Source organism: Anabas testudineus, chromosome 22 (assembly GCF_900324465.2).
Source record: "Anabas testudineus chromosome 22, fAnaTes1.2, whole genome shotgun sequence".
Classification (NCBI taxonomy): Eukaryota; Metazoa; Chordata; class Actinopteri; order Anabantiformes; family Anabantidae; genus Anabas; species Anabas testudineus.
In genome coordinates, this window is record NC_046630.1 from 3,949,332 (window position 1) to 3,971,484 (window position 22,153).

General features: G+C 39.9%; 2 protein-coding genes across 3 annotated transcripts; both read right to left on the reverse strand.

Annotated features, from left to right (window-relative positions):
- Positions 1-134: 134 nt before the first annotated feature.
- capn3a (calpain 3a, (p94)) lies at positions 135-11,605 on the reverse strand. Its single transcript, XM_026340157.1, has 21 exons — positions 11,354-11,605; positions 10,840-10,909; positions 9,849-9,967; positions 9,618-9,751; positions 8,850-9,018; positions 8,622-8,705; positions 8,389-8,483; positions 8,144-8,221; positions 7,913-8,073; positions 6,952-7,121; positions 6,635-6,646; positions 6,283-6,491; positions 4,685-4,721; positions 4,410-4,487; positions 4,044-4,101; positions 3,496-3,560; positions 3,130-3,198; positions 2,912-2,990; positions 2,504-2,620; positions 1,944-2,002; positions 135-1,192 (listed from the first exon to the last, which is right to left on the reverse strand). The coding sequence occupies exons 1-21, from the start codon at positions 11,603-11,605 to the stop codon at positions 1,166-1,168; spliced, it is 2,142 nt and encodes a 713-aa protein (XP_026195942.1). The 3' UTR covers positions 135-1,165.
- A 958-nt stretch (positions 11,606-12,563) lies between these two features.
- ganc (glucosidase, alpha; neutral C) lies at positions 12,564-22,151 on the reverse strand. 2 transcript variants are annotated; one of them, XM_026339715.1, is made up of 24 exons: positions 22,068-22,151; positions 20,088-20,231; positions 19,909-20,011; positions 19,499-19,626; positions 19,020-19,196; positions 18,912-18,915; positions 18,745-18,814; positions 18,420-18,516; positions 18,144-18,327; positions 17,821-17,965; positions 17,492-17,727; positions 17,230-17,356; positions 16,812-16,891; positions 16,542-16,685; positions 16,232-16,328; positions 16,042-16,143; positions 15,449-15,692; positions 15,252-15,316; positions 15,077-15,153; positions 14,919-14,993; positions 14,627-14,740; positions 14,240-14,352; positions 13,997-14,100; positions 12,564-13,324 (listed from the first exon to the last, which is right to left on the reverse strand). In XM_026339715.1, the coding sequence occupies exons 2-24, from the start codon at positions 20,219-20,221 to the stop codon at positions 13,215-13,217; spliced, it is 2,730 nt and encodes a 909-aa protein (XP_026195500.1). In that variant the 5' UTR covers positions 20,222-20,231; positions 22,068-22,151; the 3' UTR covers positions 12,564-13,214. The 2 variants fall into 2 exon arrangements, with proteins under 2 accessions (XP_026195500.1, XP_026195498.1); XM_026339713.1 differs by lacking the exon at positions 22,068-22,151 and adding an exon at positions 20,480-20,747.
- Positions 22,152-22,153: the final 2 nt, after the last annotated feature.

Below are 22,153 nucleotides of genomic sequence, written 5' to 3' on the forward strand. Positions count from 1 at the left end.
TCAAAAGCAGATTTGAAGGTAAAAAAAATACCACAACTTCACATCAAAACTACTGGTAACGCAGTCAAACCAAAAAACTACACATTTATTTATTCATTTGGTTAAAATGGTTAAAAAGCAGTACACTCATTTGACCAACGGCCTTAATAGGAAAAAATCACAAAAAAGCTGCAGCCCAAACAATTAGCCGTATTCTTTCAAATCCAGATTTGAACCTTGAATGTTGATGTTAAGAAAAGAAAGTAAAAGAAAGAAAAACTTGTCAGCTCCACAGTTTAGTTTTCGAATCTCATCCATCCACATGCAGAGCTGAACGACTGGCAGACTGGACAGCTGTTGGAGCATGGGGGGGACGAAGGGGCGGGTTAAGAGGGGTGAATTCAAGCTAGGTTGAGGCTGAGATGAACAGAAGATGCCTGAGTTTGTCCACCAGGGAGCGCTGTTTGTGGGACTGGAGCACACAAGATGGCTCGTATCCAGAACCGTTGCTAGTGGGGTGACTTAGAAATCCAGCAGTGACAAGAATAATGCATAAAAATAGGACAGGGGCAGAGAAATCCTAAATAAGATGTTGGTTGTATTGTCAGAAATGTAACAGGTTTATTTCACTGTGCACTAAAGAGCCTAGTTCACTGGACTGGATACAGGAAGAAAGCCCTCGTAGCTCAGATTGATCACAAACGAAAAAAACACGGGTGGTTTGGGGAGAAGATATTTGTCAAGAGTGATGAACAGTGAACTTGGACATAGATGAGTTACTGGAAAAGGTTCTGTGAGGTATTGTGACAGGGAAAAAAGAGGTTGTGTGTGTTTATTGCCTGAGAAAAATACGGTACAAGTGTAACGGTAAGGGTGTCTTTAAAAATAAATCATAACAAAGCCAGTGACTGTAAGGAGACTGATATTTCAGTGATAATGTGAGGACAAATGCAGAGAAGGAAATGCAAAACGGCTGAGACCCAGTGTAGAAAGAGAGAAGTGGAAAAGATCAAATGGAGGAAGCAGGTTGAACATTTTGGAGCCGAGCTGCTGGGACTGAGGGAGGGGAAGTTGGAGGTGAGGTGGATGAGCGCTAACGGTGGTCGGGCACACTGAGTATTGAGGTAAAGGCTGGCAGGTCTGGTCCTCGTGTGGAGAGGAGCTCACCTGGGAGAAGATGGCCCTCCTAGGCGTACATGGTCAACTGGAGCCACTGCACACGGAGAGAAAATCTGTTTTTTCTTCCTCATTCTCCATTTTTGACTGAATTTATAACTAAGGTGAGAAACTTAGAGGCAAATTCAACATGCAAACTAAAACCATTACAGTGCAGAGCAAGCACTTGCCTAAAAGTACACAAATACAAGTAGAAACATCCCATTTACCTGACTGAAATATCTACACAGTGAAAACATCTCCACAAAGTCATAATTTAAATACTACATTAAATTAAAAGACAATAGATGGTTGCAGTGGAAATGATCACTAGTAAACTGGTTAAAGAAGTTAAACAATTAGTGGAGTGCAGCTCATCTGTGTGCATGTACAGTTAAACTTAAGAAAATAGAGGGAATATACCTCACATGTAAATCTACCAACAGCATATTCAAAGGGATTTTTTAACCATTATGTGAATTTCTAGAAGATAAGAAGTTCAATTCTACACAATTATGAAACAAATTACTAAGATAAAAAAAAACAACTAAAATGCAATTATAATGAATTCATCTAACGACTCCTTGTGCGGGTCCTGAGTCCATTAGTTCCACTTCTAGTGAAAGTACCACTGTGGGTATAAAGGCTGCAAGAACAATCTGACTGATGCTGGTCTTTGTTTCAGTTTAAGTACTAAATTTACTTTTCCACCTAACTGAAAACAGCAGTTTTTAGTTTCTAAAACTGTTATTTTGAGACTTTATTGTCTCATGCAAACCCCCAAACTGTAGATATGTAGCAGCTCTTACCTCCAGGACACTGAGTCTGATTGTACCATCTCCATCCTGATCAAAGGCCTGGAACGCCCCTGCAGAGAAACACATCACACTGCTACTACGATTCAACACAAGAGGTTCACGGAGTGGAGAAAAAAAAAAAACACCCAGTATCCAAAACCACAGAACCTGTCCCCCTCTTAGCACTCTAGTGGGAAGAAAAAGTATGTGAACCCTTGGAATTAATTATAGCTGATAGCTGTGGATCAGACGTGCACATCGTTTAGGATTTTAACCCATTCTTCCTGCAGAACTGCTTCAGCTCTGTCATAATCTTTGGACATCTCATGTGTGTGTCTCTTCAAGTTGTTCCATAGCATCTCTATTGGGTTGAGGTCTGGGCTCTGACTTGGCCACTCCAAAAGGTTGCACTGTGAGGTTTTTATGGTTTTTCTGACTTAGATCATGATCAGATCATGTTTTATGACAAATTAATGCAAAAAACCATGATATTCCAAAAGGTTCACATACTTTTTCTTGCCACTGTGTAAATAGATTACATCTGTGACAGTGCAGGTGAGGCACCGACTTACTGAACATGGCTTCGAGCCGAACCAGACAGCTGATGAAACTGTCGAAGTCGATGTTCATGTTCTCGTTTGCGTAGCGCATGGTGATGATGTCATACAGCTGGTTGTTGAGACGGAAGCCTGAGTGGGACACAAGACACATGACTACACGGTGACAAGAACATTTAGAGGGTGAGTTCAAGCTGTGATAATATGTCAGGATTTTAAAATAAAGCACACAGAAGAAAAAAACATGCAACTCATGCAAAGACAAAATAAATATTGTTGAACCGCTGCTACTGCACCTGAACACAGTTTGGACTTCTACATTAAAGTCTTTAGGTAATGTGGGTTATTGTGTGTAGATTAAAGGCTCATTTCAAATAAAAGGTAGAACAGAACATGTTCTCATTGTTCTACATGAGTTATTACCTGCATCGTTAACAGCATTCCTCATCTCGTAGCTGTTGATGCTACCAGACTGGTCGGCGTTGTAATGTTTAAAGATTCCCTGGAATAGAGAAAATGTGCATTTGATATTATCATAGTCTGTTTGCTGAATGAGTCTTTCTCACACAATAAAAGGGAAGATTTAAGAAAGAGACGAGAGAAACGTTTTAAAAACTGCTGAGGGGAACCTGCAGCCTCACCTGCCACTGTTTGATTTTATTCCACAGATGTCTGAACTCCTGAAGGTTCAGTCTACCGGTCCCATCCATCTGCAGCAGAAGCAGTTAAGATCAAAATCTGGTCACACATCAGCAGATGTCAGCTCAAAAACATCTTCATTTACAGTTTTCAATAAAATTTCAGTGTCACATTTGAGCAGTTGGATAAAGTGATCACAATAGTTATGCTGTCTATGTTGTTTCATTGTGTCCTTCAAGTGAATCATCACTGTGTTCGTGTGGTGAAATGAGGCCTGAGCGTCCATCACAGACCACGCCACGGGTCTCGGCAGCTTGTGCCTCCTACAGACAACACAGCCAGCCCGATGCACTCGATACAAAGGATACGTCCATCAGAGCAATCATGCTCCTGCAGCTCTCCAGGCTGAAGCCCTCTGTGTTCAGGTCCTTATCTGGTGGGAGGGCAGAGACAGGAAGTGATGGAGACAAGAAGAAATGAAGATAGGTACTAAGATTCCTACTACTACTACTTCACTGATAATGATTCTGATTTATTTTACAGCTTTAGGTACTTTGCAGATGCAGATTCTTAAAACTAAATACAATCAAGTATTAAATGATGATGACACTTTTGGTTTGTGCTAATGTTTGTTTCTGAATAGAAAAATTTAACTTCTCAGAAGAAATTCTTAATTCTAAGGTTTTTGGAGTAGTTTTCTGTACATGAACTAAACTTAACACTACAGAAATTATATTTGTGAAGCACATTTAAACAAATCTGGACTCAATTTGTACAACAGTGTTTAAAATACCAGTAACTCAGTCAGGTTGATATTTACTATTTAAATGTATTTATATTACTTTAAATGTATTTTTCAGTTCACTTTAATTGAATGTTTTATGATACGGTGTAAGTGACAGAAAATGTGACTCACGTTTGGTGATCACTCTGTTCAGAACATTTTTCAGCTCGTTGGCTGAGATTTCCATGTCCTGTGAGAAAGACCAGAGGGGAGAAAGAAAGAGTGTAAGAGGAAAGAAAATTATTGATTTCATACCTCCCTGATAAACAGCTACACAAAGTTGATTTTATTACTGGTAATATCTTAAGAGGCACTTGGATCACCTTTGTTCTCAATCTAAAGACAGAAAAAACACATTCAGATGTGATGATATAGAAACAACAAAACAAGCCTGGAAGTTAAGAACATTTAAAAAAGACAAAAAGTAAAACACAGTGATCTTGTAAATTCACATTTGTTCCCCTCATCTTCCCGTCCTTCCGTCCTCCCCGTACTTACATCTCCAGCTATCTCCTGAAAAATAGTCCGAAACTGCTGATCCTCTTCGCTCTCTTCCCCCGCCGAGGCCGGTGCAGGCTGAGGCCACACGGAGCCACAGGTAGAAAGAAGGAAAACAAAGTTTAAAGTTTAAAAATTAAGACGTGACAGGAAAAGTTGTTGAATTCAACAAGTGTGTAGCATTTAAAAGCGTGTCTGTTCTATCTAATGAGACGACAAAAACAGGAGGTGGTGTGTGTCAAGCTGAACCTGTTTGGATTAATGAGGAGACTTACCACGGGATGGTCGGCCTCGATCCTGTTCTCTATCTCCCTGGATGAAGACGAACAAACAGCAGTCATCACGGTGACAACAACATCTCATCTGAACCATAAACCTGTGCAGTTATCTTTGTACAGGAGTCAATCACCTTATTCTTATCATTTAACTAAACTCAATCCACAAAATCTTAATGAAGCTGTGAATAAAATGTGTTAGTTCAGTTCCACCAGTCAAGAGAATTTTACTTTAACATCCACCTGCAGCTAATTAAATTATTCAGAGATACATGTGGATCAAAATGCATTTTCAAGTATCTGTTTCAAATTTAACCCACATAAATCAGCATCACTAAGTCCAGTGACACTAAGTCATGTAACTTAAACTAATCATATGTTGTGTTACTTCCACAAAGACACGTGTATGATCTAAGACCAGGTTTAGTCATTCAAAGCCCACACAGGGATCTGTTTGCTGTGCACATTCATCCCACAGCCTGGTTCACAGCCAGGTCCTGGTCCGTCAGAGTGCAGGCGGGCTCTGTACGCTGTCCGGTCCTCCAGGGCAGCAGACAGTCGGAGGTTTTGTTGAGGCTTGAGTGTGCAGTATTGAATATTTTTAAAGTTTACCAGATCACGCCCAAATCTGACGTCGCTTGTCCTAAAAAAGATTCCATAACAGCTTCGAACTGGGGCCGATTTCTTCCAGCTCTACAAATCAAATCGTCGTTAAAATTGTCTGTTCTCCGTGGTTTGTGTCCCACCCGACAAAAAACTCAGAGAAACCCCCCCCCCCTTATTAACAAACACATAAGCATGCACACAGAGGACGTACAAATCACTATTAAACTCCTTATCTTCAAGGCTAAATCACTTCTGTTGCTGCTACATGAACAAATAGGGCTGGGTACTGTTTGGAATTCATCTGTAGGAGCTTTTGAGATACTTATAACGATAAGATTTACCTTTTAATATCTACTGAAGTAACATTTGAAGTTTCATTTTTGAGTGTGCAAAACGCACTTCTCTCACAAACACTTGCAATACTGAGCCTTTCTTTTCACTTGATTATCATCAGTCATATTTTGTAGGTATAATTACAGTAGCGCTCTAAACTGTTCTCACATTATTTCATTTTCAATAACTTTAATTTTTTCAGCAAAAATATCACAAACCTGCGTGATCCACGTTCAAAACTGTGGAGATTTGCTGTTTTTCATTCTCTTATTACCATATAATATAACTACAGCTTTAAGGTGAAATAATTCACCTTTACCTGGGAAAACGTGGTGGTCATTTCTGTTTTCTAGAAATGTTTAATCATGATTAAACATGAACACAGTAGTGAGCTGCAGCTCTACACAGTATTGCATGATCATGTGAGTTGGAGTTATTCTTATGCCAAATTTGAATCACTGTTACTAAAGAACCAGTGTGTTGTACTTCCATACCCAGCCCTGCTGAGACACATGGAATAAAATAAGACCAAACACATCTCAACGTAACTCTACTGTATATTACTCTAACAGTGAGGTAACTACTCTATGGATCCGCTGCCTCCTCATGCAGTCCGGCTTCCCCCCTGCAGGCCAACCTTATCTCCCTCACCCACTCACTCTGAGGTGTTCTTCTTTTCAGAGAAGACACGCAGGATGAACTCTCCCTCCTGGTGCGGCTCGTACGTGGAGGGAACGATGACGTACTCTCCGGGGCTCAGGCGGAAACGCTGGGTCACCTCCCGCAGGTTGATGTAGGACTTACAGCGAGCCTTAGAGGAGTTGAACAGGAAGAAGTCCTTCTGCATGTGCTGCTTGTTGCCATGCATCTGAAAGAGCGAGTCACAACAGCAAGAATGAAATCTAAAGTCCAGGACTGTTAATGATAATAATAAAAGGGAAAACAAACAGTGTCGGGTGTAATTAACTTGCAAACTGCTGCTCCTCTGTGAATCATTTACACCTTTCTTACCTCCTTTGGCACCTGCAAAGAGAAAGAGGCAACATCAGCAAATTAAATCCTTATGGTGTTGAAATGATTAATGAGTCCAGGAAAAAGGAAAATCGTCCAAAAAATATCTGATATTCTTTGTCATAACTGCAACAACTATTCATTTTAAAGAGCTCATATATAAATATATGATGAATTGTGGTATTTGCAATAAAAACTTTGGGGTTTTCTCTATAAAATTTAAACTGTCTTGACACAACAGGTTTGTTTTCTTCTTGTCTAAATAAGAACTGAGGTTTAATCACGGTATGAAACACAGAGTCCGACAGAGAACCAACTTCGTAAATGGCGAATCCGATGGTGAAGAGGTTGGCTCCCATCTTTCGCTCTTTCCGTCTGTTCTTCTGCATCAGCGCCACCACGAAGGTGCAGCCCACCTCATTGTCCTCAGGGTCGTCGTCCTCCTCACACAAACGAAGGCGGTACTGAGGGTTGGTCCAGAAAGTGTCTGCAGGACATTTAGGAAATATTTTCACCTGTAAGTTTTCATCCACTTTTTTTTTGTTGTGGAACTTTTATATAATTTCTGATAATTAGCGTTTAGCGTTCCTACTCTTCTACAGCTTTTGTGTTTTTAACCCATCACAGTATTTAAAATGTAATATTTATCAGAAGTCAAAAACAGTCTATTTACAACCTCTGGACCTTTTAATACTATCATGGTTGTTTGTATAGTTGTATAGCAGCACTGACTTCTTTTAAGAATAAATGAACATAAAGTTCATTTTATAAATACATAAAATATCAAAGATCCTCCTGCTGTCCTGAGAGACTTGTTATTGCAGGATGTAAATTAATAAATTAATATTAATATTGTCCTTAAAATGAATATGAGAAAAGTTAAGACAATCAAAACTAAAGTAAAGTACATAGAAAACCGCCTTAGTTGTGTTGTGTTAAGCAAATGTATGAGTCTGATGTCTGTAAACATTTGGCCCGAGGTCACTGAGTTAAATCAGCTTTTCTTTTAATTACATGGTGAAATTGAAGATACTAATTGTTGGAGTTTTGTTGTGGATGGTATATTTGCTGATTCGTGTGTTATACATTTTCAATAGGAGACAGATAAATAATAGATTTTAAGAAAATTTACTAAACACCGATTTTAGTTTTTACATTTGAAAGAAGTTCCAGCTTCCCTGGAAAATGGGTATTTACGATGATTTGTGGAATCTGTAACAAGTGGAGGAAGCATAAAGAACTCTCTAAGAAAGAAGAAAACATGGTAATGTTACTCACCTGGGTAGTTCCTGCAGCCTCCAGCTGAGCAGCCTCTCACCCAGCGGCCCTCGTTCACAGAAACCGTCCACTTGTGGATCTTATCGTCCTCCAGGGCGTCAGGAGTGAGGTTACAGATCTCAATCTTTGTGTAGTTCTTCTTGAAGTCCTCGAATGACATCCTGTATGTGAAGTGAAAGGATCAGGCTCCATCTCGTTACGTAACTTCAGATGCTTTTCCAAGCCACTCACCAGAACTCTCCATCCTCAGCGCTCTGATGCTGTAGCTTGTCTTTTTCAGTCCTTGACAGCGTGGTCCACTCCTTAGAGCTGTCACAGAGTAGGAAAATAGGAACATTACTGTGATTCTTTTGTATTTGAGACCAAAGAAAAAACAGCTCAACTAAACTATATCTTCATTAAAATCCATCTCCTGTGTAATAGAAATAAAAAAAACAACATAGAGGGACAGAGAGTAGAAGTTAAAATCTCCTTACTTGTCACTCCAGGGGCCGTTCCACTCAACCTGACCCCACGGGTTCCTGAGGCGCACCAGACGGACTTTAGAGTCCTTCTGCTGAGACGGTTTACACTGTAGGTAACAAACAGAGAGGATTACCACATACAAATTCTGATAGTCTTCACTTATCTTAAAGTTTTGGACACATTTGTAGATACGGAACAATCCCAATGCATCACACACATCATTATTTTCTCAATCCTGCTTTACCTCTTCCACGGCCGTCACAGAGTAAGCATGACCCTTCACAAGTCCCGTCACAGTACGAGTCTCAAAGCGAGCAGGAACCAGCGACTGCAGATTCATAAAATATACAATGAGGCATTAAATACTAATAACAGCATGTGTCTAACGGGTCCTAACAGGAGCTGCAGTTAAAGGTGAATTAAATCAGATTAACACCAAGTATTATGACAAGACAGAAAAAGTGTGAGTCACATCGATGGAGCAGCCCATCAGCGAGCCTCTCTCCAGAGCTTTCTTCATGATCTTGTAAAGCTCTTTGGGAGCTTCCTTCATCTCGTAGAACTCAGTGACTCCACCAGTGAAATCCTCCATGGCCTCTGTGGTGTTTCCGCCCTTCAGGGCCTCGTAGGAGCCGTGCAGCCTGGACGAGTGAGTCAGTGAGTCAGATTTATTGTAAGCCATCTTAGTGCTGCACTGTTTGGATATAATGTATTATGAGACAGCTGACATAGAAGTGCAACCCTCTAAAATTAGGTTAGAACAAAAAAGCAGTGTCTAGAAAATTTGTGCAAACATCCTAAATTAGCAAGCTAATAAAACTAAATAGGTGCAATATCTGTCGAACACTGGGTCCTGTTCAAGGAATCATCTTAGTCTGGTTCTCTCTTTATCTGTCTTCACTGAGCCTAATGTTTACTTGAATAACCTGCAGCACAAGCTGATCTTCAACTGTTAACTCTCGAGACAAACTATTGTGTGCACTGTGCACACAGAGGAGGGTTTAAATGTGTGGATTATTTTTCTTATGATAAACACTCCAGGGTTTCACAAGTTTCCTCATTTTGTTCTGCAGCTGCAGAATAAGAAAGTAAACGCACACAACACCGTCAGGAATTAATTAACCTTTGTGCGTTTAAGAAAATGAGGCTATAATTGTCATTATGCAGTGATTTAGAGTTGACTTGACTGGATCTGTGCAGCATTTTGTTATTTCACCATAACAACAGTCAGCACACTCACTTGGCGTAAGCTTTCTCCAGCAAAGCGCTCCAGAACTCATTCCTCTCAGCGGACTTAGTGAAGACCAGCTGGTTGTTGAAGGTCGGGATGCGGTCGTCAATGACGACATCAACCCAGTCTCCATAACGCCAGAACTAAAGGACAGAAAGAGGTCAGAGAGGGGAACATTTATAAACTCTCCCTTAATCACAATCATTTCCTCCTCTTGTGCACAAAACACAATCACATCACCTGAAAGTGGAAGATGCCAGCGTAGCCCTCTGAGAAGCTTTGCTCCTGAGGAACAACACGGTAGAGAAGCTTCTCATTCAGGGTGAGACAGGCAATAGCTGCCAGCAACCAGCAGTCACCTGGACACATAAAATCATTTGATTTATCTAAATACACATTTAATTTATCTTTTGTTACCACAGAGAAGTTATTATGAGAGTTGATGTTATGTGCCTTTGGGTTTATAATTGTGTCCTAATAGAGATTTAAGTCCAAACATGCTCAGGACATCAGGATGGGGGGTGATCATGAACCTCAGATTGTCGTTTCTTCCTAGGTGAAAGTAAAGAAGCACCTTTGCACGTCTCATCAAACACGATGTTTGATGACCGGGGAAAAGACAGCCGCCGAGTGCTGACATCTGTGTTTTCTGATGGACCAGGTGTGTGTCAGGGCGTTAGCTGCCGGGCCGGGAACAATGTAAGTTTTTCAACAGCGAATGGTTAACAGTGTCTGCCAGGACTTTTGTCCCTTTGGACCCCTTTATTTGCAGTTTGAACTGGACAACAATGAGAAATGCTGCTGGTTGGATTCCCTTCCAAAAGAGTAAGCACAATATCGGGAGGCCGGTGCAGGCAGAGAGGCCGTGTGCAGGGGATCGACGGGATATTTGTGACCATGTCATCCCCCGAGCGACTGAATACACAGAGAGTGGCTTCAAACTCCTGTAACAGGTGCCTCATACAGCATTACATGAAAATACATACCAGTACTGTACTACACTGGATTTTCATAAGCTGCCATGTGTAGTTATGCTTCAGTCAAAGTGGATTTAATTTAGCAACTGGAGGATATGTTAATTTTTACTCATAACATTAAGTTAGATACATAATCAATATAATCTTCCTTTGCAACTAGTTTAGCTCAAAGCATAAAAATCTCTCCTTTGAATGTCTATAAAACATTAACTTCAGAGTGCTGAGACTAAAAAGATGAAAGAACCAGTATTTACCCAGATCTCCCTGGCAGATGTCTGTCCTACTGGCTCCTCCAACAATGAACTGAGGGTTCTCACAGATTTCCTACAAACAAGAAACAGGGATGAGAGGAATTCGAGCTCAATCTCACACTAGTTGCTTCATTTAGTGAATGCACTGAGGATCTTGTAAGTTGTCCAGATTGAGAGACAGCAGAAGTAATAAAGCACCAATTATAATGAAGCTGAGTGAGGTGAAGCTAACACAGTGTTTGTCAAAGCGACACAGTAACTTAAGTCCCATCGGTCCATGTAGGAGGAATGTTGGGGGGGTATTTTGATCACATCTGCACCTCCAGGTAAAATCCCACAGCAGCTCAGAATAATCCCTGATCAGGACTGGAAAACCTTATTTCCATGCAGGTTTGATGTTGCTGTGTATCAATATAAGGTTCCACCGCCCACATGTGTGATCCATCCCCTCTTTATTTAACTTTGCGATCAACGTGCCTCTCCGTGTGCCAACCTGACGTAACTCCCCCCCTCCTACCTTGGGCCTCTTCCAGACGATGTTCTTGACCTTGTTGGACTTGTGTCCGAGCTCCTTGAAGCCCAGAGACTCCACAGTGGCCGGGAAGGAGTCATCCTCAAACAGACTCTTCCTCTGAACGCACTCCTGTCTCAGGGTGTTGAAGTCCTGGCTGTTGAAGCGCAGGGGCTTGTTCAGAGAGCCTTCCCCGTCTCTCCTCTCTCGTTCCCGGATTAACCGGTCGCAGAAGAAGCCAGACGGTGTATAGGGCATATCGTCTCAGCTGAGGTTTTTTGTTTTTTTGAAAAAACTGGCTTTTGCCACTTGTATTAAAGTCTTACAAACCTAAACACCCTGGCATAAATCCAAAGAGCTAATGTCTGATTGGCTCTTTCCTTGTGTGACGTCCCCCTCCCCTTCGTCACAGAGTAGACGAAAAGCTCGGTGTGAAAGAGACATTCACTCCATATGCATTCACCTTTGCATTACCCTGCACATACACACACATGCACAGAAACTCACACAACACATAAAGGTCTATTTGTTGGGTTCCCATTGGCCGAACCGAACAATGATCTCTCCCCGGCTGTGGTACTCGGCTGCCATCATTGTTGGGTGACACAAAGGCCAGCGGGCTGCATCAGAGGGCATGTAAAGAGTGGTCGATAGATGCCCTGCCTCAGCAGAAGGCATTCAACCCCTTTAAACCTATTCTCAATGGAGCTCAGCATTGAGCAGTCTCAGCATAACTACAGCAGGCTCATGTTATGAAGAGGAGTATCATCCATTTTTAGCACCGATCGGAAGAGTTGAGAGACGACTTGAAACACTTGAACAAAAACAATCGACCAAAAATGTTTAAGCCCAACATTTGCATTGAAAATCTGGTTCAGTCTCAGCACTATTTCACGAGCGGAGGTGTTTGACAACTAGCTTAAAACCACGATGTTTTGAGATTTTTCTTGATCATTCAAGACTTTGTGGATGAATCCTTGATCAATAAATTGGTTTCTATGTTTTCAGGAAACTCAACCAAGCATCAAATAGTTTATTTTATATTCTCTCTCCCACCTTCTTGTGGAGTCATTCCACCAAAACTGAGGATGAATTAAAGTGAAGTACATTTTTGATCTGTATTATAATGTTGTGGTGCATCCTCTATTTCTATTTTTGTAAAATGGTTCTTTAGTGAGTTATGATTAAAACAAAATAAAACAGTTGAAGCTGCAAATCAGAGCAACATTTATTCTATTTATTCACACAGATGTAATTTTACATTCATAATAATCATTTAGCACGTGTAGTGTCATGATCACATAGAGATGTTTTATTTTACTTTACTTTATCTTACTTGTAAAAAAACAAATCATTTAAATTTTATTAAACTTCATTTTTAAAAGTGCAGTAGTCCACAAAATAGATTTAAATAAAGGTTTTGATCAGTTTGGTAGTCTTATTTCTTTTCTTTAAAATGATCAAAAAGTGTAAACAAAAAATGCTAAAACAGTTTAAACAGAACTGTGAAGTGATGAATGACGCCCTTTTTCCACTTTTTAGAAACATGCAGCCTTTGTTCATTGCGCAGTTCTAGTCAATGTGTTAACATAAATTTTATTATCAAGGTTAAAGTCGGCTTTCTAATGTAAACTGATTTCCAAAATTAGGGTAGGGGATTACCGAAACCTGATTTCCCCGGGTAGATTTCTCCTGGAGAACAAGTAGTCGAGTTTCTAATTAGCTTTTTATGCCGCATGCAGGACGAAAGGCTGCAGACGGTAAAAGAAAATTAAACACGTCATTTCTATCTTCAGTCAAATTAACTAAAAATAAGAGCTGGACTTCCCAACTCTGACCCTAAGGAGGTAACATGAGTCACTGATAGTTAACCTATCTGTATGTCCCAGTCCTGTGACGCTCGGAGGTTCAGCTCGCTCACTGTCAGCATGTTGCAGGTGTCTGTGTATTGAAATACAGCAGCAGTGTCTTTGGTACCTGGTGATAAAAAGAAAACATTTTCAAAAATTAATTAAAAAACTCACTTGAGGGTTAAAAAAAAGAGAGTCTCACATATAATGTATTAACTACTTTTGTGATGTGGTTGATATTTCATCTTTAGAGATAGACATCATCATAATCAATTTTATTAAATATTTAATGTGTTTCTGTTTAAAAGACATTACTGTGCATAAAAAAAGCAGCTTTGTCTAATGTTGTTTTGCTTGTTGTTTCTTTGCAGATGTAGATTTTTAATATTTATTATTCTGCATAATGGGTGCTTTTAGCACATTTGATGCTTTTTATTAATATTACCTAAACAGTAAATGTCTGAATACAAGAAAGAAAATTTATGTTAACAATTCGACCAAATATTAGTTTCCAGTTGTTCTCTCTGTAATTAAACTTAAATTAGATGATCATGGTTAAAGAATTTGGTCATGGTTTAATCAGTAACTGAAAGAGTTTCTTACTGAAGTACTTCTGTATTAAACGAACATCGCAGCATATTTAAAGTATGTACTTTGCATTTCACTTGAGCAAAGCATTTTGGAAGTTGTACCTCTACTTGTAGTGGAGTATTTTTTTAAGCAAGTACTTGCACTTTTACTTGAGTATTGAGTTTGTGTACTTCCGCCACCTCTGTGTTACGCTGCAGAAGACTCTCACCTGACAAATGCACAGTCGCAGTGGACGCTTTGCTCTTCACCCCCAGGATGGTGACCGACTGTACAACGGTATCACAGTCAAATGTTCCATCTTCACTGGCAGGACTGCAAGAAGCAACATCATCAACATCAAACTAGCACATGGAAGTCATTTTTAATTCCAAAAACTACTTGAGATTCACCAGACCCCTTAACTTAACGTTCTAAAACTTTATCCGTCCTCAGGATGTGAGTTGTTACTCACCGGCAGCGCAGACGACCTGAGTGCATGCTGAACCTGCGCAGACAAAAGGCCTTTTTGTCCCGGTAGTTGAAGGAGTGGCCGTCGTCCAGGTACAACTCCCCGTCAGCTGCACCCTGAGGACAGAAGAGACTGGACTGAGTCTGGACTTTGCTTTTAAAAAAGACACAAGTGTCTCAACAAAATGAAAACAAAAACAGTGTATTCACTCAAAAGTCACAAAATAACTTTGCATGGTACAAACCAGCTGCACCAACACAGGTGTTTTCTTATTACAGTAAATATCAACACATACACAACTACACCTCTGTACCCTGTTTAGAGCTATATATTTTTAATTTGGTCAAAACTGTAGGATTTCAACATTATTTCCATGTCGTCTGTTGTTACCTGAGAGTTTAGAGCCACAGTGATGGAGAGGGGGAAGCTCTGGAGCTGAGCTGTACAGGAGCCACTTGCTGCTGCCCTGCAGACCACTGAACCTCCACGCTGAAACACTGGAACCTGCACAGAGAAAACACCAGAGCATCAACTTTCTTCCACAATATAATATTTGGATGTTTAGTTTCAGTTAGAATTTTGTATCATGTATGAATCAGAGTTATAAAACATCAACTGTGTGAAAACTACTAACAGCACATGTTACAGTCCTACTACACCCATAATACTAGGAAACACCTACTGTGTCCAGAGTAACTGGAAGAGTCACTGTCTTGCCTCCTTCGTGTGCCTCTTTAGAGTCAATGTCATACCAAATCTGAGAAAGACACAAACCTTATTATAGCATCTGCACTGAGGTGTAACATGAGTATTTTAGAATCTATCTAAAAAATATTTTACCTCATCATCTCCAGGCAGTAGAACTTTAACTTCCTGAACAGATCGCTCCACTACAGGACAGGCTAGGAGTGCTCCACCTGCATAAAACCAAAGACAGTTCATCTCTGAAGAACAGGGATTAAATGTGCAATGAGTATCATATGGAAAGATGCAAAATTAAAACTTTTTTAGTCACCAATCATATACTGGTTGTCTATGGCGAAGGTGCTCTCTTCTCTAGGGAACTCCACCCACAGAGGTCTGTTTGAAATAAAATAAAATAAAATGACTTCATACAGACTTTACATCGTGAAAAACTCAAAGCTGCCCCCACATGACAAATGCTGAGATTTTATAGTTGTAGTACATTCACAGAACAGCGGAAACACTAACCTGAGTGGAGGAACTCCAGAGGTGTGAGCCTGGTAGAACAGGGTGTACCAAAAGGGCAGCAAGCAGTACCTCTCTTGGATCACACTCCGTATTGCAGCGGTGACTTCTTCACCAAACAGCCAGGGTTCTCGACGCTTTGACAATTTCGCACAGTGACCGCGGAAAAATGGCTGCAGGGCTCCCGCCTGGTACCAGCGCACCAGCAACTCCGGGTCAGGATCCCAAAAAAACCCACCAACATCCGCTAAAACACAAAGTACAAAGGATACTACAGGTTGCTTAATCATAAAATAAAACAGCATTAAAGCAGTATGTTATACTTAGTCTAGGCTAGTATCATATTTAAATGTGTACAAACTACTAAACTAACTTTTTTCACCCCCCGAGTTGTTAGGCAATTGTCCAAAGCTAATTTGATTTGACAATTATTCTGTGCTCAAATGCTTAAAATGAACTGCACTGTCTTGTGATGCATTTACAACCATTTGATTTAATAAAACCATCAAAACATAATAAAAATATTAGCAGTGTCAGTGTAAATGGTCTACTGCAATGTAGTTGAATGAATCCACTATGTACGGTGCTGTGCTCACCTCCACAGAACATTATGCCCGTCACATTTAGAGACAAAAGCATTGGGATCGAGATCTTCAGGTATTCCCAAGTGGCAACGTTGTCACCCGTCCACACCGCCCCTGCATTGCAAACAATATTTGTTAAGACAAATAACACAGGTAAGCATCCAACCATCACTATATGACAATGTCATTTCAAATAACTCACCAAATCTCTGTGATCCAGCAAAGAAGGAACGTGCCAGGACAAAAGGTCTCTCTTTGCCACCTGAGCGCATTATCAGACCCTCTGCTGTGGCCATGTGCTGAAAAAACAGAGCATGTAACTGTAAAATAGTTCTTGCAAATTCAAATTTCCTTAAAAGGTTAAATAATGTTTTTTAATATCATGACAAGATTGAAATTTTGGGGAAAACTGATTTTTCTTCATAAAAAAATGCCAAAATAGAAAGACCTGAATAAAAAATACTGACTTGTCTAAAATGAAGTCCAGTGATGACTCTAATGAGACCACTCACCTGGTAGAAACCGTATAAGTTGTGTAATTCCCGGTGTTCCCAGCCCCCATAATGCACCGCATCCTTTGGCATCGTCTTCTCTGGTCCGTGGAACACGGACGGCTCGTTCATATCGTTCCACACAAATAACAGCGGTGTCGACCCCTGGATCGGAAAGACAATAAGCATTTAACAAACAGCCGAACAAACGAGACAGAGACGACAATGTGCTATCTCAGGTAGGTACTGCAGCACAGAAGCAGCAGCATCGATTTCTGCATTGTTACATACTTTGTACTTATCCAGGCCAAAGCATCTGGAGTACCACTCACGAGTGGCTGGACTGCTGAAATCAAGATAACAGGACTCACCTGTGAGAAAAGTTCATGTGGACTTGAGTTAGAACGAACATACAAACAAGTAAACAGGATGAATTATTAAATGTATGTAATAATTTACACAAGGACAAAATATATACATTATTAATAGTAATAATTAATAGGCAGGCCATTCTGTAACCCATTTAACTGACAGAAACAGCTGATGAAAAAGACGCTCAGATACATCTCACAAATATTTAACAATGGATCCTTTTCCACAGAGAATAAATCAATAAGTGAATTTGTTTGCGTCATTGTTTAACTGGGTTCTCTTTAGGCTTTTTCGATGTCAAACTGTGGAGAACAGTTAGTAAGAAGAAAAACTTTACCAGGCCAGCATAAGCCCTTAAACAGATCTCCCTCTCTGTTCTTGACAAAGTGTCCACCATCTCTAGCCTCACGGTACAGGGACCAGTCTGGATCAGTTTTGAAGTGGGGATCACTTATAACAACCAACTGAAAGAGCAGAAAACTTTAAATAAGAATATTGAAAGTCTCAGTATAAGATCTGACATGCTGTATTTATGTGATGTGTTGGTTGCGTCCCTTTTAATTTGGATCTATCAATATGAATCTCAACCTGAAACCAACCTTCCTTTTCTTGTAACCCAGGTACTGCTGCAAGCGAGCTGGTTCAGGAAAACAAACAGGGTCCCAGGTGAAATAACGCTTCTCGTGTGTGTGCTCTATGTCCAGCCAGATAACGTCGTAGGGGATGTTGTGATCATCAAATCCAGCATCTACGGCTTTCACATCAGCTTCGTCGTTGTAGTTCCAGCGGCACTGGTGGTATCCGAGTGCAAACAGAGGGGGCATAGCTTGATATCCTGGGGGTGTCAGAAACATTTAAAAGATGTTAAACCTAATACTCTAAGGTCGTACTTTTGTTACATGCCAGTAGACATAATAAAATGACTCACCTGTCAGCTGAGCATACTGGCTGAAAAGCTGCTGTGGACTGGGCCCAAGCAAAACCATGCAGTCGATCACGCCGCTCTCCGACAGCCAGTGGACATCAGTCTCAGGCTGCAAGCACCTCTTCTCCACTGAGGGTGTCTGGTCATCCTGGGGGAGGTAGGGAAATGTTTTGTGGTTACTAATCTACAGTGCTGCATTTCTTCTTACATTGTTTGCACTTGAAATGGTGACTCTTACTGCAACTGCCGTGTTATTCCTACTTTTACTTTTAGGGAATAAAATACAGGAGAAGAAGAAGAAGAAGAAGAAGCGGTACAAACTGTACCTGACCGTCAGCAGGACTGTAACGTAGGTTCACAAAGGTTTCCGAAGCATTCAGCCAAAATACACCCAGAGTCCTGTCGGGTTTGTGAGCCAGCAACAGCGGCACAGACCCGTACAGGCCAAATCGACTGTACACGCCATAAGCAAACACATCCAAGTTATACAGCCGATAAGGTTCACCATCTCTGTGAAATTAGACAAAAAGTTGACTAGGTGAATGATGAAATGCAAATAAAAATGTCTTCAGTGCATTAATGTCCTCCTGTTATGTGCACACCTGGTGTCTCTGAGCTGCAGACTGTCGGCATGTTCTGGTAAACCGTACACATGATTAAATCCATGAAGACAGAGGTCTGCCCCTATGCTACTGGGACCTGAGGAAGGTGAAAAAGTAATTTTATATAATATATTTATGTATTTCTGTAAGCCTGAATAATCATTACGTTGCCAACTGAAAATTTTTGCTTTTGCCATTTAGTAGTATGGAAACATTTTAGAAAACAGGGTTGGATAAGTTTAAAAGTGTTTTATAATATGTGTTTTAGCTCTTAAATGATTACAGACACATTTGTGTTTGATAATATGTAAGAACAGATGCAAACCATTTGCTTTGACATCAACAAATTGTTGAAACGTCTCTTTCCACAATGAACTTGTCTCATCCTCTTGAAGCTGTCAGTCGAAAAAAGTTAAAACAGAACAAAGGAATTCAAATTTTAAGTAAGAGTAATATTACACTGCGGTTTAGGCAATTGTAGTACTGTCTTACCTCGCTGCCGTAAGATGGGACCATGACAAAAAAGAAACACATAGAAAAGTTTAATTATTGTTTTCACGTGATGTTTTCCTCTTTTCTTTTTTTTTTAATGGTCCTCACCTTGGTGGATCACGTAGTTTCTCAAACCACAGTTTGCTTTTAGAGTTGAATGTAACCATCACTTCGTCGTCACACAAGAGCTCCAACCGGAAAGGGAAATGCCACACACGGACCTGGTGACGTCCTGAAGACCAAGAAAGGGTGACAGAGTCCTCAGTCCGTCTCTCCACTCTCAACCTGTCAGACAATGAATGTTCAATCAATGAACACACGGTATGTGTCTTCAGATAGATTGAAATAACTGACACATCTCTTCAAGTGTGTTTCATATACAAAATTCAAGATGTAACACTATCAAGAATAGCAATAGATAATTGTGCAGTCTAATTTCTATATTACCGGACATTACATGAAAATCAAAAGTGTGCAACACTCACACGAAGCTTTTAGTGCATCAAAGAAAGAAATAAGAAATGAGGAGTGGACTGCTTGTGTAACTAGATATCATAATGGAGGGATGATGCTGATGCTGCTCTTACTGTTCACACTGTGGTTCCCCCGTTAAAACATCTGGAACTCGGTAGCGTGCCTTAATGGGCTGGAGTTCATCTATTAATATCCTTACAGTGTCATTTTTGCAAGGTGACAAAGAAAGAAGAAGTCTGGTCTGTGACAAGAGCAAAAAAAAATCGACTTTTAATATTGAAATACTGTAAAAAATAAAATATATGAACCATAACACTTAGTTTGTATTTTAACAGTGCTGGTACTACTGGTCTACTACTACCAACTATTTTAACCACCTGCAACTTATTTAACTACCGGTACTTTAAGGTTTTATCAAGGATTCTGTGTGTATGAAGACTTTTATTGTTTTGTCTTAAAAGATAGTTTGTCTCTATAAATGAAGCCAAATATGCAAATGACTTGATTTTGACTGTGTTCACACCTGACTGTCAGACTCCAACAGCTGAACACATGCCCCTTTCTCTGTGACCTCCATGGTGTCCAGCAGGGCCCGGTGCTGCAAGTTTGGACCCTGCATCTGTCGCCTCAAACGTGACAATAAAAAGTGAAATGAGACAATGAGCATCGACATGTGGACGCAGCAGATCATGTTCAACATACCTGTAAAAAGCAACATCATCACTTGTCTTGAAAATCTTTTCCTTTTTCCCCTTTTTGCCTTTTTCAGGGTCATCGGCAACGTCAGCTTCATCGGGGACATCAGGGGCGTCAGGGATAGAGTGAAAACAATCCATACTCACGACTCTGCACAGAGATTTTTATATGTGCATTCATATTAAAAACATTTATATTTTGTATTGTAAAAAGAGCAAGATAAATAAAATCCACAACAAATGCAGATAAGCTTTCTGCCCTGCAGTAATTTGAACATGTAGACAATACTTCATTAGACTGCCATGTGGCTTTGTTTATGCAGAAACCACATATGAAACATGCAGAACCCTGAAACCTGCTGCAGAGTTGCAGAGAACATGGAGCTAAGTTGCTCTCACCTGGTTGTTTCACAGGGTAGTTTCACTTCCGCCATTTCAAAGTGGAAGAAATAAGCTGTTCACGGCCATTTGAGATCGTCTGGCATCAATATCAACTACAACATGTGTTGGTTTAACGTGTAATCCTCCGTTGACACCGACAGATTCTAAATGATCCACATATCGATCACTCAGGAGAGATTGAACAGGTTTGACAGAGCCGAGGAGCCACCAAACGAACTTCCGGTGTGAATTTTCAAAGTAAAAATTCCAATTCCCGACTAAATTAATTCACAACAGGAATACAGCAAATTTACACACATTTGCACATTGTATAGGAATTTTAAACTTATTTCCCGAGTTATGGTCGCCACTACCACGTACCTAACACTCAATCATTCAATGTGTACTTCGTTTAGAGCGCTAGATTTCTTAGCTATAGGAAACCGGGGTTGCCGTTGTGAACGGAAGTGGAAATACTTGCTCCCAAAAGCAAAATCGGTAGTAATAAAGAGTATTTTTAGAATATCTGGGAAAATGAAGTACGCCGAATTTGCTATTATGAGCTTCTCTTATCTATTTTTCTATTGTATTACTGATTTGTGCCAAATCAATATCTTAAATGCTAAATAAACCTAAAAACATGATGATGTTCATGTATGATTTGGTAATAACTCTGGAGTCCATTATAAAAACACTGCAATCCCAGAGAATGAAGTATATTTACTCCAGTACTGTCAACTACAACTAAATTCTTTTCATTTACTTGTACTTTACTGGAGTAACTAATAATTTGATTGGTTACTTCTAGTTACTTTTAAGATTCATATTTTAATAAACAGTTAACTAATATTTTATGAAGCACAGCATTATAACCCTTTAAATCCCACATTTACCAGCTGCTGTTTTTGTACCACAGGTACAGATATATTTTATTAATTACTTTAGTTTTTCTTTGTTATACTTTTTCCTTCTCACTAACATCTAGTCTATCTCAAACCTGAGATACAAACCTAGATGTACGTTATCAACAGCATCAAATTCACTATGGTTGAGGGTACATTGTTTACTCAGTGGAGTACTAAATGTTAGATCATCTAATTAGTATTCAAACTTCAGTGAAGAACTTGAAATGGCATGTTTACTTGAGTACTTAAGAACATTTACTCTGGTACTCTTCTTTAAATGTACTTTTACTCCACCTCATTTCAGAACTGAATATTGCACATCTTACTCCACCATATTTATATGACATTACAAAACTATAAACTACATTTAGACGATGACAAATAATGAGTTAGTATTTTTATATTCTGAGAATAGTGTTTTTTGTTCACTTTTACTTAATAATAAGTATAAGTTATGTACTTCACACAGTTAAAACTAATAATATAATCAGCCCACTACAAATGTCTTAAGGGGCGTGTTTACAGTTTTGTACTTACATTACATTTTACAACATGTACTTTGTACTTTCACTTGAGTAGTACAACTTGCAGTAGTACTTGTGGTGTACTTTGTACTTTCACTTGAGTAGTACAACTTGCAGTAGTACTTGTGGTGTACTTTGTACTTTCACTTGAGTAGTACAACTTGCAGTAGTACTCACAGTGAAGTACTGATGTTTGGCTCTGTCGCCCCCTCTCGGTGACGTAGGGAACGACAGCTGGACTCAAACGGAACTGGTGACGGATG